This window comes from Mytilus edulis, chromosome 7 (genome assembly GCF_963676685.1).
Source record: "Mytilus edulis chromosome 7, xbMytEdul2.2, whole genome shotgun sequence".
NCBI classification, from domain to species: Eukaryota; Metazoa; Mollusca; class Bivalvia; order Mytilida; family Mytilidae; genus Mytilus; species Mytilus edulis.
Genome location: NC_092350.1, coordinates 48,832,413 through 48,859,948, shown reverse-complemented (window position 1 = coordinate 48,859,948; position 27,536 = coordinate 48,832,413). Strand labels below are relative to the sequence as shown.

The following is a 27,536-nucleotide window of genomic DNA, read 5'->3' as shown; positions in this document are numbered from 1 at the left end:
TATACTTAGGAATACACAATTTCGGCAATTGACTCTGTGGCTCAGCGGTAAGATGCGCGACTGACAGCCTTAAGATCCCATGTTCTCGCCTCACTGTCGGAGGTAAAAGTAAATAGATAAATATGTACTATATTTAATGTAACTTAACTTAACTTTAATTTAATTTAATTTCGAAAACGTAACCACAAGTAACTCATTGCATATACAAAAATATATTTATATATATATATTTCTGTGCATAATCGCACTCTTGTTTTTTTTACTTTGCCGCTAAACGTGCATATTGAATTTCTTTGAATATTTTTGATAACGGGTTGCGGTAAATTGACGTAAAACTTATGTTCCATCTTACTGTCCAACTTGTACATAAAAGTATTTTAGAAATTTTGTTCGTTCCATAGTTGTCTCATTGGCGTTTACCGTATACACTTTTTGTTATTGTCTAACATGATAATAAGGCCTTTTTTTTTTAACCTATGACTTCAACGTACATTGTATGTTTGTATGAAATTCAGCATCAGTCACGAGTAAATGTTAAGATATACTTCAGAGTGCATTTTTTGTTTCATTTTGCGAACCTTGTTCGTAAACTGTGCACGTGTGTGCGTGAAGAATTAAAAAAATATGTCTTCACTGGGACCTCTAAATCTGAAACCTGAAGACTTCAGTTTAGCAGGGACGTAACTCTAAAGATGTTTTAGTCGTTTTTTTTTGCAAATAACATCATTGTAGAAAAGTTGTGTTTTCCAATAAAGCAAAATGCTTAGATAATGACCAAGATAAGCAATCGAATAGTGATATTGCAGAACATAGCAGGTATTTTGCAATTATTGAACGAAGAAAACACCATTTTCGTATAAAAAATAATATCCTATATACTAACGTGTCGTGGTAAAGTTAAACAACGAACAACATTTATAACCTTTGCAAAGTAATACAAAGAGTGATGACTTACATGTAAGCAAATGGTAACTTTACACGCGAGTATTTGTATTCCAACCGCAAGTCCCATCCAATCTCCTTTAGTTGCTGTTATCCCTTCTTCGCCTTGTAATTTGGTAAATAGTCTTCCCCTTTGTAAAAAGGTTAATGGCTATATCAATCCTACCATTTTGTAACATAAATAGTCATTTAGATTGTTAAACATGATCCATGTCCAGCGGCAAATATTTCAACACTATCACAGATAACAGGTATTACATCAACAAACTCATATTATTTAAACAATACATGTAATTGAAACATGTATCTGCGAATTTAATTTAATAATTCATTCTTTCAAGACCAAAAAAAAAAAAAAAAAAAAAACTAGCAACCAAATTGTTCGAAAGTATTGAAATACATTATTGGGAAAAAAAGAAAGCTAAAGCAACCGTCTATCATCCGTGGTTCAGGAAAAATAACAGACACTAAACTAATATCTTCTATCTTTGTTTCAAGTAAAAATAAATCAATCATGTTAAAACTTATTTGAAAAAAGAAGCTGGAAGTGGGGAAATAGTATTTTTTCTCTTTCCTGGTCCTATAGTAGAGCTAGGCAATATAGTAGAGGTATATACTTAGGAATACACAATTTCGGCAATTGACTCTGTGGCTCAGCGGTAAGATGCGCGACTGACAGCCTTAAGATCCCATGTTCTCGCCTCACTGTCGGAGGTAAAAGTAAATAGATAAATATGTACTATATTTAATGTAACTTAACTTAACTTTAATTTAATTTAATTTCGAAAACGTAACCACAAGTAACTCATTGCATATACAAAAATATATTTATATATATATATTTCTGTGCATAATCGCACTCTTGTTTTTTTTACTTTGCCGCTAAACGTGCATATTGAATTTCTTTGAATATTTTTGATAACGGGTTGCGGTAAATTGACGTAAAACTTATGTTCCATCTTACTGTCCAACTTGTACATAAAAGTATTTTAGAAATTTTGTTCGTTCCATAGTTGTCTCATTGGCGTTTACCGTATACACTTTTTGTTATTGTCTAACATGATAATAAGGCCTTTTTTTTTAACCTATGACTTCAACGTACATTGTATGTTTGTATGAAATTCAGCATCAGTCACGAGTAAATGTTAAGATATACTTCAGAGTGCATTTTTTGTTTCATTTTGCGAACCTTGTTCGTAAACTGTGCACGTGTGTGCGTGAAGAATTAAAAAAATATGTCTTCACTGGGACCTCTAAATCTGAAACCTGAAGACTTCAGTTTAGCAGGGACGTAACTCTAAAGATGTTTTAGTCGTTTTTTTTTGCAAATAACATCATTGTAGAAAAGTTGTGTTTTCCAATAAAGCAAAATGCTTAGATAATGACCAAGATAAGCAATCGAATAGTGATATTGCAGAACATAGCAGGTATTTTGCAATTATTGAACGAAGAAAACACCATTTTCGTATAAAAAATAATATCCTATATACTAACGTGTCGTGGTAAAGTTAAACAACGAACAACATTTATAACCTTTGCAAAGTAATACAAAGAGTGATGACTTACATGTAAGCAAATGGTAACTTTACACGCGAGTATTTGTATTCCAACCGCAAGTCCCATCCAATCTCCTTTAGTTGCTGTTATCCCTTCTTCGCCTTGTAATTTGGTAAATAGTCTTCCCCTTTGTAAAAAGGTTAATGGCTATATCAATCCTACCATTTTGTAACATAAATAGTCATTTAGATTGTTAAACATGATCCATGTCCAGCGGCAAATATTTCAACACTATCACAGATAACAGGTATTACATCAACAAACTCATATTATTTAAACAATACATGTAATTGAAACATGTATCTGCGAATTTAATTTAATAATTCATTCTTTCAAGACCAAAAAAAAAAAAAAAAAAAAAACTAGCAACCAAATTGTTCGAAAGTATTGAAATACATTATTGGGAAAAAAAGAAAGCTAAAGCAACCGTCTATCATCCGTGGTTCAGGAAAAATAACAGACACTAAACTAATATCTTCTATCTTTGTTTCAAGTAAAAATAAATCAATCATGTTAAAACTTATTTGAAAAAAGAAGCTGGAAGTGGGGAAATAGTATTTTTTCTCTTTCCTGGTCCTATAGTAGAGCTAGGCAATATAGTAGAGGTATATACTTAGGAATACACAATTTCGGCAATTGACTCTGTGGCTCAGCGGTAAGATGCGCGACTGACAGCCTTAAGATCCCATGTTCTCGCCTCACTGTCGGAGGTAAAAGTAAATAGATAAATATGTACTATATTTAATGTAACTTAACTTAACTTTAATTTAATTTAATTTCGAAAACGTAACCACAAGTAACTCATTGCATATACAAAAATATATTTATATATATATATTTCTGTGCATAATCGCACTCTTGTTTTTTTTAACTTTGCCGCTAAACGTGCATATTGAATTTCTTTGAATATTTTTGATAACGGGTTGCGGTAAATTGACGTAAAACTTATGTTCCATCTTACTGTCCAACTTGTACATAAAAGTATTTTAGAAATTTTGTTCGTTCCATAGTTGTCTCATTGGCGTTTACCGTATACACTTTTTGTTATTGTCTAACATGATAATAAGGCCTTTTTTTTTAACCTATGACTTCAACGTACATTGTATGTTTGTATGAAATTCAGCATCAGTCACGAGTAAATGTTAAGATATACTTCAGAGTGCATTTTTTGTTTCATTTTGCGAACCTTGTCGTAAACTGTGCACGTGTGTGCGTGAAGAATTAAAAAAATATGTCTTCACTGGGACCTCTAGAGCTGAAACCTGAAGACTTCAGTTTAGCAGGGACGTAACTCTAAAGATGTTTTAGTCGTTTTTTTTGCAAATAACATCATTGTAGAAAAGTTGTGTTTTCCAATAAAGCAAAATGCTTAGATAATGACCAAGATAAGCAATCGAATAGTGATATTGCAGAACATAGCAGGTATTTTGCAATTATTGAACGAAGAAAACACCATTTTCGTATAAAAAATAATATCCTATATACTAACGTGTCGTGGTAAAGTTAAACAACGAACAACATTTATAACCTTTGCAAAGTATTACAAAGAGTAATGACTTAAGCAAATGGTAACTTTACACGCGAGTATTTGTATTCCAACCGCAAGTCCCATCCAATAGATGCTGTTATCCCTTCTTCGCCTTGTAATTTGGTAAATAGTCTTCCACTTTGTAAAAAGGTTAATGGCTATATCAATCCTACCATTTTGTAACATAAATAGTCATTTAGATTGTTAAACATGATCCATGTCCAGCGGCAAATATTTCAACACTATCACAGATAACAGGTATTACATCAACAAACTCATATTATTTAAACAATACATGTAATTGAAACATGTATCTGCGAATTTAATTTAATAATTCATTCTTTCAAGACCAAAAAAAAAAAAAAAAAAAAAAAACTAGCAACCAAATTGTTCGAAAGTATTGAAATACATTATTGGGAAAAAAAGAAAGCTAAAGCAACCGTCTATCATCCGTGGTTCAGGAAAAATAACAGACACTAAACTAATATCTTCTATCTTTGTTTCAAGTAAAAATAAATCAATCATGTTAAAACTTATTTGAAAAAAGAAGCTGGAAGTGGGGAAATAGTATTTTTTCTCTTTCCTGGTCCTATAGTAGAGCTAGGCAATATAGTAGAGGTATATACTTAGGAATACACAATTTCGGCAATTGACTCTGTGGCTCAGCGGTAAGATGCGCGACTGACAGCCTTAAGATCCCATGTTCTCGCCTCACTGTCGGAGGTAAAAGTAAATAGATAAATATGTACTATATTTAATGTAACTTAACTTAACTTTAATTTAATTTAATTTCGAAAACGTAACCACAAGTAACTCATTGCATATACAAAAATATATTTATATATATATATTTCTGTGCATAATCGCACTCTTGTTTTTTTTACTTTGCCGCTAAACGTGCATATTGAATTTCTTTGAATATTTTTGATAACGGGTTGCGGTAAATTGACGTAAAACTTATGTTCCATCTTACTGTCCAACTTGTACATAAAAGTATTTTAGAAATTTTGTTCGTTCCATAGTTGTCTCATTGGCGTTTACCGTATACACTTTTTGTTATTGTCTAACATGATAATAAGGCCTTTTTTTTAACCTATGACTTCAACGTACATTGTATGTTTGTATGAAATTCAGCATCAGTCACGAGTAAATGTTAAGATATACTTCAGAGTGCATTTTTTGTTTCATTTTGCGAACCTTGTTCGTAAACTGTGCACGTGTGTGCGTGAAGAATTAAAAAAATATGTCTTCACTGGGACCTCTAGAGCTGAAACCTGAAAACTTCAGTTTAGCAGGGACGTAACTCTAAAGATGTTTTAGTCGTTTTTTTTGCAAATAACATCATTGTAGAAAAGTTGTGTTTTCCAATAAAGCAAAATGCTTAGATAATGACCAAGATAAGCAATCGAATAGTGATATTGCAGAACATAGCAGGTATTTTGCAATTATTGAACGAAGAAAACACCATTTTCGTATAAAAAATAATATCCTATATACTAACGTGTCGTGGTAAAGTTAAACAACGAACAACATTTATATCCTTTGCAAAGTATTACAAAGAGTAATGACTTAAGCAAATGGTAACTTTACACGCGAGTATTTGTATTCCAACCGCAAGTCCCATCCAATCTCCTTTAGATGCTGTTATCCCTTCTTCGCCTTGTAATTTGGTAAATGGTCTTCCCCTTTGTAAAAAGGTTAATGGCTATATCAATCCTACCATTTTGTAACATAAATAGTCATTTAGATTGTTAAACATGATCCATGTCCAGCGGCAAATATTTCAACACTATCACAGATAACAGGTATTACATCAACAAACTCATATTATTTAAACAATACATGTAATTGAAACATGTATCTGCGAATTTAATTTAATAATTCATTCTTTCAAGACCAAAAAAAAAAAAAAAAAAAAAACTAGCAACCAAATTGTTCGAAAGTATTGAAATACATTATTGGGAAAAAAAGAAAGCTAAAGCAACCGTCTATCATCCGTGGTTCAGGAAAAATAACAGACACTAAACTAATATCTTCTATCTTTGTTTCAAGTAAAAATAAATCAATCATGTTAAAACTTATTTGAAAAAAGAAGCTGGAAGTGGGGAAATAGTATTTTTTCTCTTTCCTGGTCCTATAGTAGAGCTAGGCAATATAGTAGAGGTATATACTTAGGAATACACAATTTCGGCAATTGACTCTGTGGCTCAGCGGTAAGATGCGCGACTGACAGCCTTAAGATCCCATGTTCTCGCCTCACTGTCGGAGGTAAAAGTAAATAGATAAATATGTACTATATTTAATGTAACTTAACTTAACTTTAATTTAATTTAATTTCGAAAACGTAACCACAAGTAACTCATTGCATATACAAAAATATATTTATATATATATATATTTCTGTGCATAATCGCACTCTTGTTTTTTTTACTTTGCCGCTAAACGTGCATATTGAATTTCTTTGAATATTTTTGATAACGGGTTGCGGTAAATTGACGTAAAACTTATGTTCCATCTTACTGTCCAACTTGTACATAAAAGTATTTTAGAAATTTTGTTCGTTCCATAGTTGTCTCATTGGCGTTTACCGTATACACTTTTTGTTATTGTCTAACATGATAATAAGGCCTTTTTTTTTAACCTATGACTTCAACGTACATTGTATGTTTGTATGAAATTCAGCATCAGTCACGAGTAAATGTTAAGATATACTTCAGAGTGCATTTTTTGTTTCATTTTGCGAACTTTGTTCGTAAACTGTGCACGTGTGTGCGTGAAGAATTAAAAAAATATGTCTTCACTGGGACCTCTAGAGCTGAAACCTGAAGACTTCAGTTTAGCAGGGACGTAACTCTAAAGATGTTTTAGTCGTTTTTTTTGCAAATAACATCATTGTAGAAAAGTTGTGTTTTCCAATAAAGCAAAATGCTTAGATAATGACCAAGATAAGCAATCGAATAGTGATATTGCAGAACATAGCAGGTATTTTGCAATTATTGAACGAAGAAAACACCATTTTCGTATAAAAAATAATATCCTATATACTAACGTGTCGTGGTAAAGTTAGACAACGAACAACATTTATAACCTTTGCAAAGTATTACAAAGAGTAATGACTTAAGCAAATGGTAACTTTACACGCGAGTATTTGTATTCCAACCGCAAGTCCCATCCAATCTCCTTTAGATGCTGTTATCCCTTCTTCGCCTTGTAATTTGGTAAATAGTCTTCCCCCTTGTAAAAAGGTTAATGGCTATATCAATCCTACCATTTTATAACATAAATAGTCATTTAGATTGTTAAACATGATCCATGTCCAGCGGCAAATATTACAACACTATCACAGATAACAGGTATTACATCAACAAACTCATATTATTTAAACAATACATGTAATTGAAACATGTATCTGCGAATTTAATTTAATAATTCATTCTTTCAAGACCAAAAAAAAAAAAAAAAAACTAGCAACCAAATTGTTCGAAAGTATTGAAATACATTATTGGGAAAAAAAGAAAGCTAAAGCAACCGTCTATCATCCGTGGTTCAGGAAAAATAACAGACACTAAACTAATATCTTCTATCTTTGTTTCAAGTAAAAATAAATCAATCATGTTAAAACTTATTTGAAAAAAGAAGCTGGAAGTGGGGAAATAGTATTTTTTTCTCTTTCCTGGTCCTATAGTAGAGCTAGGCAATATAGTAGAGGTATATACTTAGGAATACACAATTCCGGCAATTGAGTCTGTGGCTCAGCGGTAAGATGCGCGACTGACAGCCTTAAGATCCCATGTTCTCGCCTCACTGCCGGAGGTAAAAGTAAATAGATAAATATGTACTATATTTAATGTAACTTAACTTAACTTTAATTTAATTTAATTTCGAAAACGTAACCACAAGTAACTCATTGCATATACAAAAATATATTTATATATATATATTTCTGTGCATAATCGCACTCTTGTTTTTTTTTACTTTGCCGCTAAACGTGCATATTGAATTTCTTTGAATATTTTTGATAACGGGTTGCGGTAAATTGACGTAAAACTTATGTTCCATCTTACTGTCCAACTTGTACATAAAAGTATTTTAGAAATTTTGTTCGTTCCATAGTTGTCTCATTGGCGTTTACCGTATACACTTTTTGTTATTGTCTAACATGATAATAAGGCCTTTTTTTAACCTATGACTTCAACGTACATTGTATGTTTGTATGAAATTCAGCATCAGTCACGAGTAAATGTTAAGATATACTTCAGAGTGCATTTTTTGTTTCATTTTGCGAACTTTGTTTGTAAACTGTGCACGTGTGTGCGTGAAGAATTAAGGTTCCGCTAAAGTCAAAATTTCAATCTGGTGGTGCAATTACCAAATGTACATGTTTTGTACCTTAAACAAATTACTGAGGGCTGAAATTTTGTCAAATTATAAAATTTTTACCATTATTTGTGGGACCATGCAGGGCTTGTATCAAACCTTAAAATTAAATACACTATTCCAATGTTAAAAGTTGAAAATGCATCTTCACAACACACATTTTTTCAAAAAATAGAACATTCTTAAATCAATGTTATATCACCCAAAATTGGCACCGAGTATTCTTTATGTTTCAATGCAGGTCGAGCTATACCTAAAACTTGCTAAAAGTCATCTGTCTTTCTATTAAGTTAAGAATAACAGAGTGTCCCACGCTGTTGGATAGCCGCCATTTTTACAATGTTGTTGTATGATTGAATTTTTACTATTTACAACTGTTTAATTTGCTTGATCTCCCTTGACACTTTATGACTTGCAAATTCATATGTGTATGAGAATATTTAGCTGTAATTTAAAAACATTTTTTACCATTTACACAATAAAATAAACTGTTGAATTGGGTGTTCTGTGATTCTTCTGAAAACGAAAGTAGAATTTCATGATCTGATATCACACCGCACTTTCGAATATAACAAAAATAGCATTTTTTTAAAATTGAATGAGTGTACTGATATTTTTTATTATATATTTCAGGTGAATTAAGTTTTTGGACATTAAACAATCGATTTAATCATTAAATTTTGATGCGAAAGAAATAACTATATGAGAGAAATCACTTCCGGTTTGAAGAACTACGGTTGATCTTTTGATCAAGTGAAGTAAACATTGGGAAAATGTCAGTTTATTGTCTAATCGGTGAACTTTGATTGGTAAGGAATTGATCCTATATATTGAAATACTTGTTTAGTACATATATATCTCTAAAAAACAATCATCAGATATCACAGTTAAGTCCTTAACGGAAAAATAAATACAATGTAGACCAAACAGACATGTTTACACGTGTGTCATTTTGGTGAGTTTGTATTACTTTTAAATTAAATAATTATTTAAATCATGGAAATATGAATGGTAAAAATATGGGTAAGAAACACATTGCAACCAAGGTAAGTGAAAATAAAGTTATATTTAAAAATGTTAAAAAACGTGTATGGAAAGCAAGGTTGACAAAAGGAAGCCACTACATGTGTTGACAATATCAAAGAAGAATTTATTATGGGCAGTAAAAGTAAAAAGAATAGAGTGTTTGGTAGAAGTCTGGGTAGGCATAGCAGAGTAAGGAGAGGGAGGCATTTAGGGAGACCTATTTACAGAATTAAAAAAAAATCTAGAAACATCAAAAAAGACATTTTGAAGATAAAGATAAAGAAAATACATAATTTCTATGGCACTACTTTGAAAAAACATATGTCAAACACCTCTATTTATACCGCATTTTCCTATGGTGATAACTTCAGAATGAGGATACTCAAAGTTAAAGACCTCAGTCCAAAAGGTTACAGAATGATGAACTTAGACTGTTTGCAATCACATGTGTCTGAAATAACAATGCATGTATGTTTATGTGTAGAGGCAATGAAGGTTTCGTCTGAAGGAAAAACTCCTATCAAGCTACAGACAGAGGTGAGATCGTTAGGTTTAGCCAGTGTGATGATGGCAGAGTGCCAAGGGTGTTTCAAGAAATTTAAATTTGATACGAGTCCCAAGGTCCCTGGTTCAAAACGTTACGACGTCAATGTGCGTGCTGTTTGGGGTAGTATGGTCACTGGCAATGGCCCAGCACATCTGAATGAACTAATGGCCACATTGAATTCACCTGGTTTGTCTCAGCCAACTTTTACATCAATTGAAACTGACATTGGGAAATGGTGGCACTCTATATTAGAACGGGAGATGATGCTAGCGGGTCAGGAAGAAAGACGTTTGGCAATTGATAGGAATGATTACCATCATGAGGTTCCTGCTATTACAGTAATAGTAGATGGAGGTTGGTCAAAGAGGACTCATAAGCATTCCTATAACGCTGCAGGTGGGGTTGCTATAATAATTGGGAAAGAAACTAAGAAACTGCTACACATAGGTGTTCGGAATAAATACTGCTATATTTGTGGTCAGAATGACAATAAACCCCACACATGCTTTAAGAATTGGGACAAAGACAGCCAGTCCATGGAAAGTGACATTATTTTAGAAGGGTTTAAACAGGCAGAAGAAAAATATGGTTTGCGGTACATGAGAGTGGTAGGCGATGGGGACTCTTCTGTTTTTGCAACTATCAGGGAAGGAGTGCCAGGGTGGGGAAGACAGGTAACTAAGGAGGAATGCGCCAACCATATATGTAAATGTTATCGTTCCAACTTGGAAAAGATGGTTACTGAAAACCCACTGTACAAAGGGAGACATCATTTGTCTAAAACAACGCGAGTGCGCCTGGTTAGTGCATTAAGATGTGCCATCCGCTTTAGGTCAAAAGAACTAAAAGAACAAACAGTAGATGTATCAACAGCAATTAAACGACTTCGCCATGACATCATAAACTCGGTCAATCATGTTTTTGGTCAACATGATCACTGTTCTGACTTCTGCCGCGCTAAAACCCAACAAACAGATACATCATCTGATATTAATACATGTACTTCATCAAACTCTGATCATTCAACAGCATCTTCACCCACCATAGTAAAAAACTCTGATGAACCAGATCTTTTAGATTGTCAGATAGATTTCTGGTCAGAAGGATCGTCCTTGGCATCCCAGGAAGAGTCCAGACTTGGTACAACCATACAGTACAGTAATGTAGAACAACATATAATTAAGGATGTCTTGACCTTGCTTAACAGAATAGCTGAGAAATCTGACCGCCTTATCAGCAACAGTACAACTAACCTGGCAGAGAGTTGGATGCACATCCGAACCAAATTTGATGGAGGAAAGGTCTATAACCTTTGTAACCGTGGGTCATGGCATGCAAGATGCTATGGAGGAGCTCTTCGCATGAATTTAGGTCCGCAGTGGTCATGTCAGGCTTGGGAAACGTGTACAGCAACAGAACCAGGAAAACATTTTACAGCTAGGTACAAACGTAACGAACAGATGCTTAAAAATTCCATTCGGCACAAATCAAAGCCAGATGTCAAACAAAAAAGGTGGAAACGAAAAATCTCATCTCTGAAAGGCTGCACTACAAGGAAAGCTAGACAATCGTATGGTACAGATGCCATTGAGGTTACTACTGATGTATCTACCACAGCGCTTGAAAAACTTCAGAATGATTTTTTGGATACACACATCAATCTTTCGGCAGATCAATGTAAACAAATTACACTATCAACAGTTCAACAGTCTCAATCTGGTCTTTGGCATTCTGAACGTCATAAAAGAATAACTGCTTCAAACTTTGGCTCCATCATTAGACGAAACCCATCTTTACCTATAAATAAATTTGTCCGTAATTTGCTGTACTCCCAATTCAAAGGAAATAGACATACACGAAATGGCATTCTACAAGAAGATACCACCATAGAGGAATATAAGCTTAAGAAAGCAGAAGATAATGAGAATATCTATGTGAATAAAACTGGTCTTGTTATTCACCCAACCAACAAATTTTTAGCTGCTAGTCCAGACGGGATTGTTACATCATCAACTGACGGCACTGGACTTATTGAAATAAAAAACCTTTTGCATTCAAAACCAATCAACCTTTTTGAAGCTGCTAATTCAAACAATTTCTGCCTGATTACTATCAATGGAAATTTGAAGTTGAAGGAAAATCACCCTTATTTTTTCCAATGCCATGGCCTTCTGAATGTTTGTCACAAACCATGGATAGACTTTGTTGTGCGTACACTGAATCCATATCAGATGTTTATACAGAGAATTTATCGAGATGTTGACCTTTGGGAGAACACTCTACTACCAAAACTCAAAGCTTTCTTCACTAAGGCACTTTTACCTGAACTTGCCTCACCACGAGAAGGAAAGAGCCCAGGCATTCGAGAACCTGGAATATGGGTGAGTTCAATATTAAGTTTGAAATCAATCCAAAAACAGCCTTGTTTAAAATTCAGTTGTTTACGGAACAACATTTGATTTAATGAACTTATCAGGGTATTGTATTTTTTAATAAGAAACATCTTCCAATTATCTTATACAGGTATTGTATACAATTGTCAGCTTATGTCATTTTCTGTCATGTATGTATTGAGAAGAAACATCTTCCAATTATCTTACATGTATACAGGTATTGTATATAATTGCCAGCCTATGTCATTTTCTGTCATGCATGTATTGAGAAGAAACATCTTCCAATTATCTTATACAGGTATTGTATATAATTGCCAGCCTATGTCATTTTCTGTCATGCATGTATTGAGAAGAAACATCTTCCAATTATCTTACATGTATACAGGTATTGTATATAATTGTCAGCCTATGTCATGTATGTCATTTTCTGTCATGCATGTATTGAGAAGAAACATCTTCCAATTATATTTATACAGGTATTTGATTCACTTTGTAATTGTCAGCCTCTGTCATTTGCATGTATTGAGAAGGACAATCTTCCAAAAATATAGCTGCCTCACAACTCTAAAAGTTTTAACGGCAAAAAAAAGCCTACTAGAAAAGATTTTTCACCAAAAATCACATTGTTTGCCTATTAATTAAAATAGTGGTATAAACACACAAGTTCACTGTATTTTCAAGATCTCAGGATGAAAGGGAAACATTTTTTTTTATCAAAAGGGGTGTCTATTATATTGTAAAGATTTTCACTATGCAACAAACCAAATTTGACAATCATTCAGCTTTTATTTTCATTATTCACAACCAATTATATTGACATTATCATTGTGTGTGGTGCTGGTATGAAACACTGAGTATATTAATGGAATATTCTTATAATACAACTTTTATAATTTCAGTTTGTTGATTCCAAAACCAGTATAAAAAGAAAGAGAAAGATAACATCAGCTTCAACGAATAGAAGAAAGACGAAAAAACAGAATCCAAGACCAGACACTTCATCAGACTCTGAAACAGCCAACACTCAAGCTAAAGAACCTGCACAAAATAGGCTAACGTATGTAATATTATATTATATCTAGCTAGTTTCCCATAATCCTACAAAATTTCATGATTTTGATTTCAAAATGTTATTGAAGTATGCACATCTACATATCATACCAATACATCTTACCAAATGTCAAACCTGTTTCAGTATTTGTGTTCACAATACATATAGATTAATTTTGAGATAGCGGTTACATTTTACTGAGAAAAATACATCATCCAAAAGTTACATTTTTCTTAAAAAAGGTACATGATCCAATAGTAGAGAACATAACAAGCTATCGAGAGGTCACCTCTTGTTCTTAAACCCAAGTAAACAAACACAACACATCACGGAAGATTGGTGTGTTTCTTTGACAAGAATAAGATATTTGACAATTGTTGTTTTATTAAATTTTTTTCCAATATATTCATTATTAAAAAGTGGTACAATGTACATTAAAGATGTACATTTACCCATATTCATATAAATATTAATTAATTTATACCATTTCAATATAAACATAATTATATATATATATATAGTTAAAACCCAAAATCATGTTGGGAAATGATCATGTGATTGTCTTGTACACCACATGTATGTACAAAACGAAAAACACAATTTTGTATTATGTAAGTCATTAGTACGTTTACACTATATAGTACATCTCTCTTACTATATAGATGAGATATGTATTGCATCTAAATATCTAATACAAGACATACAATGTACATGTATACCTTTTTTTAAAATAGATATTTTGTTAGTCTTGTATTATTTTAATTTTAGTTTCTTGTGTACAACTTGGAAATTAGTATGGCGTTCATTATCACTGAACTAGTATATATTTGTTTAGGGGCCAGTTGTAGGACGCCTCCGGGTGCGGGAATTTCTCGCTACATTGAAGACCTGTTGGTGACCTTCTGCTGTTGTTTTTTCTATGGTCGGGTTGTTGTCTCTTTGGCACATTCCCCATTTCCAATCTCAATTTTATATATTAAAAGAACATCTAAGTAACTTGTTGTTTTAATTTAGTTAGTGATTTTTAATTTAGGAGAGGAAGGCAGAAACAGACCAAATTTGTTGGACGTAGCATTAAACAACAGTGGATAATTGACGAGGATGCAAACCATAAGGAATGGTACAAAGGAACAGTTGTTTCATTACTTAAAGGGACAGATGGAAAATTGAATGCAGTCTATGAAGTGTTGTTTGATGGAGATGATGATGTTTATGAAATTGACCATTTAGTTGCAGATTATCATTCTGGTTCTGTTCAATTTTGTGACTTATGATACATGCCAGGTATGCACATTTTTATCTCGCCATTATTGAAATAAGGGTGAGCTATTTTCTGTTTGTAGCACATCATTTATAAATTTCTTAAGGAAGTATAATTTTTTAAGCCTTAAAGCCGCCAATTATAAAGTAATGAAAACTGAGAGAAAACTCTGTACATAAGAAATTTCGTTATATATCTGGAAAACTAGTGTATGACTTCTTTGTATATGCACATTACATGTACACAATGGAGGATTTATATCCTCCTGATGTTTATCTTCTTTTTGATTTAAAATAATGACATATTGCTGACATCAAGTGTTTTTACTATGCCCCACTGTTTTGCTTGCAGAGATTTATGTTTTACCTTTGTCCGTCTGTCTGTACCACACTTTGTAGGACTTGAAATTAGTTTCAGCTGTATATAAACTTTACTTTGTTTGAACCAAATATTATGAACATTTTACAAAAATTGCGACAATAACCATAAAACACATATCATGTTTGACTTTTAGAAATATCCCACGAACAGTTTTAAAGTAACACAGCAGGAGGTTTGGAATCATTGAGACACATTCTTATTTCATTCTTTCATAATATATTTTCTAGTTCTACATTATCAGTCATTTATATTATGAAATAATTACATTAGATGTATGTTTCATTATAATATTTTATTCTGATTGGCTAACTGCACATCCCGTGTTATTCCGTAAGCAGTTGCATTGCTCAATACAACTTTCACTCATGATATCACGTGCTCCAACAATAAAGTACACAGGTGAATTAAATAATAAAACATATAAAATTCGTGTTTTCATGACCATAGCTAAAAAATGTAATTATAAGTATTGAATGCTTCTTTTTGTAACTTTATAGGGTTGTAAAAGCGTTGACCGTGCGTACATTTGTAGAATGAAGCGCTTCCGCGCTTCATACAAAATGTACTTTGGTCAACGCTTTTACACCCCAATAAATTTACAAAAAGAAGCATTCAATTCTTAAATAAACTATTATAGATATTTGTTACTTTTATTTAGGATATCATAAAGAAGATACCATGATAAAAATTTCAATACCTGTTTATTATAGATGGTAAATTTTGTCTCATCAAATTGCAATTTGAATGTTTCAAATGAACTTCAACATATATTTTTGATAATGCATTGCAATTATTTCATATATTTCAATATTTTATTTGAAGGTTGTACTGACATGACTGATTATGATTTCCTGTGAGATGGATTTGGAATTGCCTATCTGTTTTCAACTTTTGAATCTGAAATAAGTGTATAATGAAGGCTGTTATATTTGATGAACACTTGGATTATTATAGACCTTGTGATAAAATTGCAATTATTGTATCACAATCAGTTTCACCTTATTGTTGACTGAGGAATTTCATTTACAGTTTATGACCAATGATCTGCATTGCAATAAAAAAATCAATCATTATACACATTTGAGGTACGTAGATTAACCTTATTTTATTGTATTAAATAAAAAATGCAAGCTGCAAATTACACAAACACCATTTCAAATGTTGACAAATATTGCTTTCATGGAGTTATGTTCCTTTATAAAATAAAACCTACTTTCGGGTAATGATTTCCATCTACAGAGTTATGGTCCTTGGAAATTGAATAATGTTATGTCCATAGGCAAATTCAAAACATAATGTAAGGAAATCATCTTCATGTTAAATCACAGTCATCTTTGTTTTAGGTACTGTATTAGTTATTGTGAATTACAGATGTAAAAAAGAAGAGAATTCAATAAAAAAAGAAATCAAGAGCTTATCATGTTCAAAATGATGTATATACATTTGTATACATTTTATATAATTTTTTAAAAGGACTATTGTCTATCTTATAATGTGTATTCATGAGATATGACTGTTTTTATTTATTGTTTTTCAGCTGACATTTTGTTTTCTGCTTTTCAAAATAATGTCTTTTGTCCAAGAGCAAGTGACTGTGAACTATTACAGATATTGTTAAATGATAACTTTGAAATAGTAAGTTTGTAATTTTTTAAAGTTCCAATTATTGAACAATGATCATGATTAGCTTTGTAGTTATGTATAAACAGAAAATGTAGTATGATTGTCAATGAGACAACACTCAACAAATGACCAAATGACACAAAAATTAACAACTATATATGACCATACAGCCTTTAACAATGAGCCAAGCCCATACTGCATAGTCAGCTATAAGAGGCCCTGAACCGACAAATTTAAAACAAATAAAATGAGAAGACTAATGGCCTTATTTATGTACAAAATTGAAGGAAAAACAAATATGTAACACATTAAGTACAGCTCTTTATAAGAACCAGGCAGAGTGCCATATACATGTGATATATGAGGGGTTCCAGATTTTATCTATAATTGGACTAATAGAAGCAATAAATGAATACTGCTCAAAAAATAATTTTGAGTGTGAAAATATGAGTGGTTGCCATGGTAACGGACACACTATTTTTGGGTTGTTAAGCATTGTAAAATCATTCAAAAATCAGCTAAATCACCACATTTTAGAGCCTGATTATGAATAGAATCATGCATTTTTCATTAATGTTCATATGTAACATTTATACAACTTGGTTTAAGCTTCATTTTAGTGAAGATTGCATGTCAACCAAGTTTGTATATTTTTTGAAAAATTTTGCGAAAAAATGTATATTTTCAACAATTCTGAAATTGGGATTTTTTCGAAATTGTCAAATTTTCTCAGGTGTTTTTAAAAAAAGTGCAAATGTGTACAGAATAGTTAGCACTGTAGTAATGAAGTTTTGATACTACTTTACCAAATTAAATAGAAAAATGCATGGGATTTGTTTTAGTTTTATCACCATAGCAACCGATTTTTTCCTTGAAAACAGAGTTTTTATTTGCAGAATATTGCAGTTTTAGAGCTTAAATGTCCTGAATTGTTTTATAACCAATAAGAAAATACATAAAAGCCAACTCAAACTTTAAATTACTATCGTCAAGTGTTGTTGACTTCAATTGTTACCACGGAAACACATATTATCCATAGCAACATCCACTTAAAAACTGCAAAAATAGAAATTTATGTAAATAAATACATAAATAGAGGGTGTTTATTTTCAAATTGGAATATGGCTTCATTCTTTGCTTCACTCACAGTCTTGTCTGGATTTTCTTTCTTCAGATTGTTCAATAAATGTAATATATAATGTAACATTGGGGTTGGAAAGGGGGGAAGGGGTTAGGGGGTATGTTGATTTTTTAAAATGTTGCATACAAGTAGATACTTAAAAAGATAATTGCATTTGGTCGGACTTTGTTCCGAGTTCATCATCTGATTATCAATTTTTGGAAGTTAGCAGATGATGAACTCCATGGGTTTACAATTACTGGGCCAACCTGGCTTATAGCAAGGCAAGATAGATATGGCCCTAACAATTGTAAGAAAATTCTTAATTTCTTATGGCACACACCCGTGTAAGATTTTATTCCAGCATAAATCACAAAATTGACCTGTAACATAATATTAACAAACCAATAATAGAATCATTTGGTCAAAGCATTTCTAAACTGAAACTTAAGTGTGATGGACGGACGGATAGACGGAGAGGCAAATTGAACACATTTTAAGTTGGTGGTGACTTAAAAAAAATAATAATAGTCAATTGTTGATCGCTAATATCAGAAGTCCAGTATAATGGAATCCTCTTTAAATATACATGTAGCTATTAACATATCATTAATAACTCCTTTGTTGTACTAATATCCCGCAATTAAAATTCAGGATCTCCGAAATAGACAAATAGAATACATCTGCTAAGTTGTAATTGTGCTAATCCCGGTAAAATAATTATGCTATTACCGGCAAGATTATCAAATCAAAATTATCAAGCAAAATAATTGTATCAATTATGAATTATTCCTTACTATGCGTCGTTCTACATATATCTCATAAGTTCAAGATTCCGATAACATTATATCTTGTTTTGTGTGTGTGTGTTTGTGTGTGTGTTTGTGTGTGTGTGTCAAAAGGAAGGTTGGGATTGATTGAGTGTTGGTCACAACAGTTTAGGAATTAGGGGCCAAAAAGGGCCCAAATGAGCATTTTCTTGGTTTTCGCACTATAACTTTAGTTTAAGTAAATAGAAATCTATGAAATGTTTACACAAGGTTTAATTTGTGACCACAAAAGAAAAGTTGGGATTGATTTTGAGAGTTTAGGTCCTAACAGTTCAGGAATTATGGGCCAAAAAGGGGCCCAAATAAGATTTTTTCTTTGTTTTCGCACCATAACTTTAGTAAAGGTAAATAGAAATCTATGAAATTTAAACACAAGGTTTATGACCACAAAAGGAAGGTTGGGATTGATTTAGAGAGTTTTGGTTCAAACAGTTTAGGAATTAGGGGCCAAAAAAGGGCCCAAATAAGCATTATTCTTGGTTTTCACACAATAACATTAGTATAAGTAAATAGAAATCAATGAAACTTAAACACAAGGTTCATGACCACAAAAGTAAGGTTGGGATTGATTTTTGGAGTTGAGGTCCCAACAGTTTAGGAACAAGGGGCCAAAGAGTGGCCTAAATAAGCATTTTTCATTTTTCTTGGTTTTCGCACCCTAACTTCATTATAAGTAAATAGAAATCTATGAAATTTAAACACAAGGTTTATGACCATAAAAGGAAGGTTGGGATTGATTTTGGGAGTTTTGGTCCCAACAGTTTAGGAATAAGGGGTCCAAAGGGTCCAAAATTAAACTTTGTTTGATTTCTTCAAACATTCAATAATTGGGGTTCTTTGATATGCCGAATCTAACTGTGTATGTAGATTCTCAATTTTTGGTCCCGTTTTCAAATTGATCTACATTAAGGTCCAAAGGGTCCAAAATTAAACTAAGTTTGATTTTAACAAAAATTGAATCCTTGGGGTTCTTTGATAATTATGCTGAATCTAAACATGTACTTAGATTTTTCATTATGGGCCCAGTTTTCAAGTTTGTCCAAATTGTGGTCCAAAATTTAACTTTGTTTGAAATCAACAAAAATTGAATCCTTGTGGTTCTTTGATATGCTGAATCTAAACATGTACTTAGATTTTTGATTATAGGCCCAGTTTTCAAGTTGGTCCAAATTGGGGTTCAAAATTAAACTTTGTTTGATTTCAACAAAATTGTATATTTGGGGTTCTTTGATATATGCTTAATCTAACCATGTATTTAGATTTTTGATGTTTGGGACCGGTTATCAGATTGGTCCACATTGAGGTCTAAAGGGTCCAAAATTGAACTTTATTTGATTTCATAAAAAATTGAATTCTTGGGGTTCTTTGATATGCTGAATCTAACCATGTATTCTGATTTTGGATATTGGACCATAATAGGTAATGTCCAATTTAAAATTTAAAGCTTTTAAGTTTAAGTTCTTAGACCACATTCAGTATGTGTTAGAAACCTTTGTTGTGTCAGCTATTTAATCACAATTCAAATTCAAAGCTGTATCAATCTTGAATGTTGTGTCCATACTTGCCCCAATGTTCAGGGTTTGAACTCTGCGGTCGTATAAAGCTGCTCCTTGTGGAGCATCTTGTTTTAGGTTCAAATTTCAAAAAAAATATTTTGCTATTCTCAACGTTTTTTAACCTTGACATGAATTACGTCCCTATTTTCTGTATCTGTCTCTGTAACCTTTATAAAAGACTGCATTAATCCCGAGATTTGAAATGAAACCACTAAGCTGAGAATATTTGCATAAATACAAGATTAATAACAGTAATAATTTGAAGACAAATTCCACACATGGTCTTATTTAATTAAATGCAACACTAAAAACAGCGCAGTACATACCAATGTTATTTTTCTTTGTAATTATCAATGTTTTCTAGTCCCAACAAGTTGTAATCATTCATGAATACAAGACTTTATTGTCCCATGTGTAAAAAAAAGAATAAATTTCCGATGTCCCACTCGTTGTGCACACATTTGATCGATTCAAGGTACAATGACAAAAAATAAAATAAACACTTTTATGGCCGCGCCGCAATTTGGGAGGGGGAGGGGGCGTTGAAGTAGGTTTAATCCATGTCCGTCAGTACATTAGTCGTCACAAAATTGGTTTCTATTTTGCAATTATAGTTTGCCTCAATCAAATCTTATGAAACATGTATACACAATGCTTTAAGAGGGTTAACTATAAAGAAATTTCTAAAAGTGACCATTTGATCTTAAGATGTGGTATAATTGTTAATAAGACAACTCTCTACAAGATACCAATGATCATAAGATAGTATCCAGAAGTAAATTTTGTAAAAATAAAATTTTATTTTTTTCCGTATTTTACTGATAAATGGACTTATTTTTTTTTGCGGGGAAACATAACATTTACTCTGTGGTTAAAGTTTTTAGAATTTTAATAACTTTCTTAAACTATCCTTGGCATGCTGGATTTGTACCAAACTTGGACAGAAGCTTATTTATGATCATAAGATAGTATCAAGAAGTAAATTTTGTAAAATCCATTTTTTCCGTATTTTACTTTTAAATGGACTTAGATTTTCTTCCAGTTAACATGACATACAGTCTCACCGTGTAGAACGCCACTTGCGGGGTGTCGGCTATGTTTGACATGGGGTGGCAATTTTGAAGCGACGAAAAAGTAAGAAGGTAAGTTCAAGCATCAAAATTTCTTATTTCTAGAACTCTCAGTACCATATAATGTATTGCACGGAAGGAACCGCAACATAATCTATTTCCCGAAAGCAGAAGAAGTCGTTTTCAGTGCTCAGTTTTCTCAAACACCTCGCACTAGTTTTCCGTGTTGCAGATTTTGAGGCTTTATATTCAAATTTCGGTATAAAAAAACTACTTTACACAGCTACCTTCCGTATCATTTATATAGAATTGTATTCCTCTCATTGACTTATACCAAATACCAGTTTCTTAGTTAAAATTAATTGGTTTTAAAACTGTTATTCATCAAAATATAAAGTGTCGCCCGGGGTGTCAGATTTTGCGTCGCAAGGGGTAGAGGCTTGTCATAAAAAAAAGAATATATTTTCGTATAAATCGATCTCTATCTGATACTTTTTAATTCAAACACACCTACACAAATAGGAACATAAATGTAACAGAAATTCAACCTAGAAAAACACAGGTTACATCAAATTCTTCAAATTTTATTCAGTTCCGGTTCGTTTAGAGATATGTATATAGTCAGCGTAGAGCTTCAAAGTAGATATGATATGATAGATGTGTAACAGAAAACGGATAGTTCTAGCTGGGCGATTACGAACGAAATAACTGTCTTGAATCATTTTTTCTTGTAAACCTGTTCCGTTGTATATTGTGTACAAGTCGTTGTTTTCTCATTGACAATTGTAGTATCATCGTCTTCAGGATTGCTTGAAGTTGTGTTGTCATTCGCTGAAAAAGATGCCGGTGAGTGTTTCATTGGAGAGAGTGTTCTAATTCTTTTAGGAGTAATGCATTTTGGCTGGTGGAGGCTTCGGGCATATCTTGTATTGAGGACTATTTTGTGATGTTTTGGTTTATTGAGCTATAGCCTTGACTTTTTGTTACCATGATAGTGACTGAACAGGAAAAGAAATCGTTTACATGCTTGAAAAATAAATATTTTAAGCCATTTCTTTTTACTATGAATGAAATCAAAAGCACATGTTTTATAAGACCAAAAACAGGCAAAATGAAAAACCCTTATTTTGTCATGGTAAAGTACAAAAATGTAGATGTGAATGAAATCAAAAGCATATATTTTATAAGACCATAAACAGGCAAAATGAAAAATCCTTGTTTTGGCATGGTAAAGTAGATGTGTTTGAAATAAAATGTATCATATGAAGACTAATTTACAAGCAAATACGTATTTTTTTATGAAAAAGCCTCTACCCCTTGCGACGCAAAATCTGACACCCCGAACGACACTTTATATTTTGATGAATAACAGTTTTAAAACCAATTAATTTTAACTAAGAAACTGGTATTTGGTATTAGTCAATGTGAGGAATACAATTCTATATAAATGATACGGGGGATGGCTGTGTGAAGTAGTTTTTTATACCGAAATTTGCATATAAAGCCTAAAAAACTGCAACACGGAAACCTAGGGCGAGGTGTTTGAGAAAACTGAGCACTGAAAACAACTGCTTCTGCTTTCAGGAAATAGATTATGTTGCGGTTCCTTCCGTGCAATACATTATATGGTACTGAGAGTGCTAGAAATAAGAAATTTTGATGCTTGAACTTACCTTCTTACTTTTTCGTCGCTTCAAAATTGCCACCCCATGTCAAACATAGCCTACACCCCGCATGTGGCGTTCTACACGGTGAGTCTGCAGTAAACGTTTTAAAAACATTTATTAGATTAATAAACTATCCTGGATTTTTACCAAACTTGGACAGAAGCTTCTTACAATCAAAAGATAGTATCAATAGGAATATTTTTACCGATTTTTTTCCTCATTTTTGTTGAGCCTGCGATTTACAGCAAAAGTAGGCGAGACACTGGGTTCCGCAGAACCCTTACAAATTTATTCTTAAGGCATTCAAATGAATAAAACTTGAGGTTTCCCAAAATCTGACAAAAATCCCAAAACATGACAACTACAATGTACCTTAACTTAGCTCTGAAGCTAAAACCAAGTTATATCGATGTTATATAAGAAATTTCTGAGAGAAAAAAATGATTCAATTTATAATCAGGCTCGCCGACCAAACGTTATCTTTTCAAAAACCTTCATGTATGATATCTTTAAAAAAAAAATGAACCTACCCCCCCTTTTTTTTACCTTCTAACCCCAATATTACATTATATATTTCATTTATTGAACAATCTGAAGGGAAAAAAACAGACAAGACTGTGAGTGAAGCAAAGCATGCAGTCATGTTCCAATTTGAAAATAAACACCCCCTATTTATGTATTTTTTTACATAATTTTTTATTTATGCAGTTTCAGAGTGGATGTTGCTATGGTTAATATGTGTTTCTGTGGTAACAATTGAGGTCAACAACACTTGATGATAGTAATTTAATGTTTTTATGTATTTTCGTATCGGTTATGAAAAAATCCAAGACATTTAAGCTCTTAAACTGCAATATTCTGCAAATAAAACTCCGTTTCCAAGGAAAAAATCGGTTGCTATGGTGATAAAACTGAAGAAAATCCCACGCATTTTTCAATTCAATTTGGTAAAGTAGTATCCAAACTTCATAACTACAGTGCTAACTTTTCTCTACACATTTGCACTTTTTTGAAAAACACCAGAGAAAATTTGTTAATTTCGAAAAAAAATCCCAATATCAGAATTGTTGAAAATATGCATTTTTTCGCAAAAAATTTCAAAAAAATTACAAATTTGGTTGACATGCAATCTTCACTAAAATGAAGCTTAAACCAAGTTCTATCAATGTTAGATTTGAACATTAATGAAAAATGCATGATTCTATTCATAAGCAGGCTCTGAATTGTGGTGATTTAGCTGTTTTTTGAAAGATTTTACCAAGCTTAACGACCAAAAAATAGTGTGTCCGTTACCATGGCAACCACTCATATTTTCCCACTTAAATTTTTTTTTTGAGCAATATTCATTTACTGCTTCTACTAGGCCAATTATTAATAAAATCTGAAACCATCATGTATCGCACTCTGCCTGGTTCTTACAAAGAGCTGTACTTAAAACAAAAGACAACCACTGAATTACAGGCTTCTGACTTTGGAGACACATACATACAGAATGCAGCTGGGTTAAACATGTTAGCTGGATCCCAACACTCTCCCTAACCTGAGACAGTAGTGTAACAATACAACATAAGAATGAACTATACAAATCAGTAGAAAAAAGCTTAGCTCATCAGATGGATACAAATAGAAATACATCCAACAAAAACACAGAGAGGATGTTGGAGTTTAATTGTACATCCCAACAACTAAAAAGACACTAAATACTGATCCGAAAGTACAAGCAGTTACTGACAGCTGGTTACAAGCCACTGACAATGAATAAAACAAAATCGTGCATCTAAGACGCAATTTTTAATCAATACACATCATAAACAGTCACACAGTCAGAGAAACACATGACCTTTATAGTTTGTTAAAAAAAAAAGAAAAAAGGTACCTTCAATTTTTGTGGGCACAGAATAAATCGTGGTATTGGCAAAATTTAGCTGACAAAGACATATGTTTCATTCTTTTCATTATGATGTTGACATAAAGACTTGATTATACTTGGTTATTGTGTATAAAGATACCCAAAGCAAGCACCATATGTTGAAGAGGTGATCTTGTAGCTCACTTAAACAGATCAGAAATATATCTTCTGTTGAAGTTAGCTCTCAATTTCTTTTTTGTATTGCATTTTTGGAGTTGGTAATGTCTTGATTCCTTCACCCATATCTGTTTTATATATATAATGTATAAAAAAAGCAACAATCAACATTCAATCAATTTAGGTGTGGATCAGATTGTGCAAATAAACTGATACAGTTACTGAATTAAAATTATATAAATGTCTAAGAATATAACTTAAACGCGCTAATTAATTATATACATGTATGTATTAAAACTTTTTTGTTTCTTAATCTGAATAGTCTTTGAAACTTTCAGGAAGCTGGAATTCTCAGATGAAAAGAAATTCTTTTTTGGTAGCACTTGTTGGAGGCAATACGTCACTTATAGATACTCTGCTCAGAACTAGGTAAATATACAATCTATAAAAAAGAACACCAACCTGGGAAATATATATCTTTAGCCATTTGAAACTTTTTTTTTTGTGATTTAAGCTTTAAATATCAGGTACAAAACCTTGAAGCAAATAAAAGAAGGTCATACAAAACAATATACTCTAGAATATATGCTGAATTATTTCTTCAATCTGACTTTAAATGTTGGAATACATGAAGGGACCAAGGGTGGACATAGTGTAGTACTGATGAGGAAAATAGCAAAATACCTATCTTTCCTAAAATTTATGAAGCTGTAATTAATTTAATGTGCCCATGGTAACAAAGTAATTTTTTTATTCTGTGTAGATGAGGTTCTTATATATATATGTAACATAACTCCCCCCTTTTTTTCAAAAACCTGGTTTAAAATTTTAAAAGCACTGAAGTCTTTGAAACATGTAATTTTGAAAAAAACATCTTCCTATTTCTATTTACATCAATGTTTGTATAGTGTGTTAATTTTATTTCTAAAACATTTATATTAATATATACTAGTTTTCACAATATTGCCCTCCATACTTTTCACAAAAAAGTAGTTCCTTATCAAATATGGCCGACTATTTTATTTTATGAAAGAAAAGTTTTAAAGGCCAAACATGCTTTTATGGTTGCATTTTATTCAAAATAAATAATAGCTTGTACTAGAAATTCCTATTCTCTATAGTTTTATTCATATTTTTCAGAATTTTGTGTACATGGAAATGCTGTGGATTTATTCAAAGTGTGCCTCTATTCTGAATGACTTATTAGACTTATATACATGCTGAAGTGTTTAATTTTGTTATATATGTATTCTACACACCACAACGAAGATTTTGATATATGATATGGTAATCTTTGTTCCTCAAATAATTAATAAATTGACAATAAAGTTTTACTGAAATTTGACTTTAGCGGAACCTTAAAAAAATATGTCTTCACTGGGACCTCTAGAGCTGAAACCTGAAGACTTCAGTTTAGCAGGGACGTAACTCTAAAGATGTTTTAGTCGTTTTTTTTGCAAATAACATCATTGTAGAAAAGTTGTGTTTTCCAATAAAGCAAAATGCTTAGATAATGACCAAGATAAGCAATCGAATAGTGATATTGCAGAACATAGCAGGTATTTTGCAATTATTGAACGAAGAAAACACCATTTTCGTATAAAAAATAATATCCTATATACTAACGTGTCGTGGTAAAGTTAAACAACGAACAACATTTATAACCTTTGCAAAGTATTACAAAGAGTAATGACTTAAGCAAATGGTAACTTTACACGCGAGTATTTGTATTCCAACCGCAAGTCCCATCCAATCTCCTTTATTTGCTGTTATCCCTTCTTCGCCTTGTAATTTGGTAAATAGTCTTCCCCCTTGTAAAAAGGTTAATGGCTATATCAATCCTACCATTTTGTAACATAAATAGTCATTTAGATTGTTAAACATGATCCATGTCCAGCGGCAAATATTACAACACTATCACAGATAACAGGTATTACATCAACAAACTCATATTATTTAAACAATACATGTAATTGAAACATGTATCTGCGAATTTAATTTAATAATTCATTCTTTCAAGACCAAAAAAAAAAAAAAAAAACTAGCAACCAAATTGTTCGAAAGTATTGAAATACATTATTGGGAAAAAAAGAAAGCTAAAGCAACCGTCTATCATCCGTGGTTCAGGAAAAATAACAGACACTAAACTAATATCTTCTATCCTTGTTTCAAGTAAAAATAAATCAATCATGTTAAAACTTATTTGAAAAAAGAAGCTGGAAGTGGGGAAATAGTATTTTTTCTCTTTCCTGGTCCTATAGTAGAGCTAGGCAATATAGTAGAGGTATATACTTAGGAATACACAATTCCGGCAATTGAGTCTGTGGCTCAGCGGTAAGATGCGCGACTGACAGCCTTAAGATCCCATGTTCTCGCCTCACTGCCGGAGGTAAAAGTAAATAGATAAATATGTACTATATTTAATGTAACTTAACTTAACTTTAATTTAATTTAATTTCGAAAACGTTACCACAAGTAACTCATTGCATATACAAAAATATATTTATATATATATATTTCTGTGCATAATCGCACTCTTGTTTTTTTTTACTTTGCCGCTAAACGTGCATATTGAATTTCT

General features: G+C 32.1%; 1 protein-coding gene and 1 long non-coding RNA gene across 3 annotated transcripts; both read left to right on the top strand.

Annotated features, from left to right (window-relative positions):
- The first annotated feature begins 9,028 nt into the window (after positions 1-9,028).
- On the top strand, positions 9,029-26,300 carry LOC139481679 (uncharacterized). Of its 2 annotated transcripts, none has more exons than XR_011654659.1 (7): positions 9,029-9,213; positions 13,270-13,427; positions 14,455-14,705; positions 15,886-16,148; positions 16,601-16,698; positions 25,278-25,384; positions 26,096-26,300. It is a non-coding gene; the product is annotated as an uncharacterized lncRNA (long non-coding RNA). The 2 variants fall into 2 exon arrangements; XR_011654658.1 differs by having other exon boundaries at positions 9,031-9,213; positions 25,294-25,384.
- On the top strand, positions 9,222-12,768 carry LOC139481678 (uncharacterized). Its single transcript, XM_071265145.1, has one exon. The coding sequence runs from the start codon at positions 9,560-9,562 to the stop codon at positions 12,434-12,436; it is 2,877 nt and encodes a 958-aa protein (XP_071121246.1). The 5' UTR covers positions 9,222-9,559; the 3' UTR covers positions 12,437-12,768.
- Positions 26,301-27,536: the final 1,236 nt, after the last annotated feature.

Bases quoted from the DNA above. Each gene is read 5' to 3' on its own strand.
- LOC139481678 (XM_071265145.1), top strand. From the start codon at position 9,560: ATGGGCAGTAAAAGTAAAAAGAATAGAGTGTTTGGTAGAAGTCTGGGT.